This window comes from Dama dama, chromosome 26 (assembly GCF_033118175.1).
Source record: "Dama dama isolate Ldn47 chromosome 26, ASM3311817v1, whole genome shotgun sequence".
Lineage (NCBI taxonomy): Eukaryota > Metazoa > Chordata > Mammalia > Artiodactyla > Cervidae > Dama > Dama dama.
In genome coordinates, this window is record NC_083706.1 from 25,849,014 (window position 1) to 25,851,992 (window position 2,979).

The window sequence follows — 2,979 nt, forward strand, 5'->3', positions numbered from 1 at the left end:
AAGGTGAGGGGCTAGGTGAGTTATTGCTTATTTTAATCAATCTTACTGATTTTAGATCTCTAAAACTGGTTGTTAGACAAAATAATACTTATACACTGATTATATATTAGTATCAATTTGGGAAGAATAATCTCAAATTATTCATCTCAAGAGATCCAAACCATGGAGGAGTATAAAAAAACAAAAAAACCCAAAAAACTCTAATAATATAGGCAGTGGAGGAAATACACTCTCCAAATAAGTTTAGCAAGTTATTGTGAGTAAATATTTCCTTAGTCTTTACACTCTATACTATAGGGATTTTTGAGGCTATAATTTGAAGGTGATGTAATTTACTTCTTCCTTCTTGAAAAAATGAAGTACGGTTTATCATTACAGGTGGACTAATCAGGGGAGATGACTTAGTAGATAAAATTCAGCTTTTGGTAGCCTAATTAGTTCTCTGCTCAGGAGGTTACAGACAAGTATTCATTCAAAAGGTAAAGTAACACACAAAAAAGGAACTTTCTAACGATTAGCTTATTACATGCTACAAAATATATCATTGGACTAAGAAACTGACTGTATTTTAATGACTCTCTGCAACAAATTTCCACGCTAAATATATTAAAAACTTGGGAATAGTTTTTGAAAACACCAAGAGGTTAGAGTTCATATGCTTCCCCAAATAGGAGAAAAGTTACTAACTTTCATTTATTTTAACGAGAAATTGTCTTTTCTTCCAGAAGCTTTTAAAATTGCCATCTCCTTGTTTTAAATTGCTGAAATAGGGGATTGGAGAACACTAAACTCTTTCAAACAAGAGGCAATGGTGAACAATTTCCCCCAAGCCGAAGCTGTGGAACTCTGCTACCAGAACGTGAACGGGTCCTGTGTTAAGACTCCTTACACACCAGGTCCTCGGGCAATTCTCTATGCAGTCCTCGGTTTGGGGGCTGTGCTGGCCGTGTTTGGAAACTTGCTGGTCATCATTGCTATTCTCCACTTCAAACAGCTGCACACACCCACTAACTTTCTGATCGCATCGCTGGCCTGTGCGGACTTCTTGGTGGGAGTGACCGTGATGCCCTTCAGCACAGTGAGGTCGGTGGAGAGCTGCTGGTACTTTGGGGAGAGCTACTGTAAATTTCATACTTGTTTCGACACTTCCTTCTGTTTTGCCTCTTTATTTCATTTATGCTGTATCTCTGTCGATAGATACATTGCTGTGACTGACCCTCTGACCTATCCAGCCAGGTTTACGGTCTCTGTTTCAGGACAATGCATTGTTCTCTCTTGGTTCTTTTCTGTCACATACAGTTTTTCTATCTTTTACACGGGGGCCAATGAGGAAGGGATTGAGGACCTAGTCGTTGCTCTCTCCTGTGTAGGAGGCTGCCAGGCTCCACTGAATCAAAATTGGCTTCTGCTCTGTTTCCTCCTCTTCTTTATACCCACTGTTGTCATGGTGTTTATATACGGTAAGATATTTTTGGTGGCTAAATATCAGGCCAGGAAGATAGAGAGTATAGCCAGCCAAGCTCAGAGCTCCTCAGAGAGTTACAAGGACAGAGTAGCTAAAAGAGAGAGAAAAGCTGCTAAAACATTGGGTATTGCCGTGGCAGCTTTTCTGGTCTCTTGGCTTCCATACATTATTGATGCCGTGATTGATGCTTATATGAATTTTATAACTCCTCCTTATGTTTATGAGATTTTAGTGTGGTGTGTTTATTACAATTCGGCTATGAATCCCTTGATTTATGCTTTCTTTTATCCATGGTTTCGAAAGGCAATAAAACTTATCATAAGTGGCCAAGTCTTAAGAAGTGATTCATCCACAATTAATTTATTTTCTGAGGAAGCAGACATAGATTGACAAGATTGTTTCAGGAACTTAAAAACTAACACGGAAGTAAGATCAAGGGCAAAATTAAGTACTTGGATGTAGAGATGCAAGTGTAATCATTTGCCAACCAGGAGGGTATTAATGTTTAAAAGTTAGTTGTCCCAAAATATTGCTGTGTTCATGTGTTGATATTTTGGCATTTATTTCAGAATTTAGTGATAAACTAATAATGTTACCTCTCATTTCGTATTCTTTTCTGCTTTTCTGATTCTCTACCTTGGCCTCTGAAATTTCTCATTGTTTCTTCAAATAATTTGAATTTTGCAGATTCTTTTCTATTTGTTACCAATGTTAAGTTGTCCAAAATACATAGAGGCTAAAAAAAAATCCTGTCTAACTTGAACTTAGATTTTGGGGAACAAAAATCTTCTTTAAAGTATATTTTATTTGAGAGTTAATGTAAGATTACAAACTCTTGAAATTTGTTAATCTAAAAAGGACTTTAGAAAAAGGGAAAAAGCAAAAGGTGCAATGGAAATTTTCTAGTGAATTAAAGATTGAATTTTTGTGTTTTCTAAATCCTGGTCATACTTCCTCTCCATTTTATAGACACTGAGTTCACAGAAAACAGGTACAGTAATTATATGATTACAGAACATTTTGCTATTGGAGAAGATAATTTATCACAGTCAAATGAACATGTAGACAAAAAGATGGTACTGCTTTTTTTAACAATCTGGATAAGCTGTGATGTGCTTAGTCAGTCGTGTCCGACTCTTTGCGAACCTATGGCTCGCCGGGCTCCTCTGTCCGTGGGGATTCTCCAGGCAAGAATATTGGAGTGGGTTGCCATGCCCTTCTGCAGGAGACATTCCTAACCCAGGGATCAAACCCAGGTCTCCCACATTGCAGGCAGATTCCTTACTGTTTGATCCACCAAAAGCTAATTCAAATGAACATTTTGTTCCACTTTTGAGTTCATTCTTTGTATCAGACACTGTGTTTGGAGATATACATTACCTGAATTATAATAACAGCTGAATTACCCAAATATAACCAAGGATTATTTCAAAACAGCAAGTACCCAAGTTGGTATCATAGACTCTAGGAAGATCTTTAGTTTTCTCATCTGATAACATTTCTTATTCACATGA

General features: G+C 37.2%; 1 protein-coding gene across 1 annotated transcript; it reads left to right on the forward strand.

Moving 5' to 3' along the window:
• Positions 1-808: 808 nt before the first annotated feature.
• Positions 809-1,855, forward strand: TAAR9 (trace amine associated receptor 9). The gene has a single exon (XM_061130203.1). It carries the CDS (start codon positions 809-811, stop codon positions 1,853-1,855), a length of 1,047 nt encoding a protein of 348 aa, XP_060986186.1.
• Positions 1,856-2,979: the final 1,124 nt, after the last annotated feature.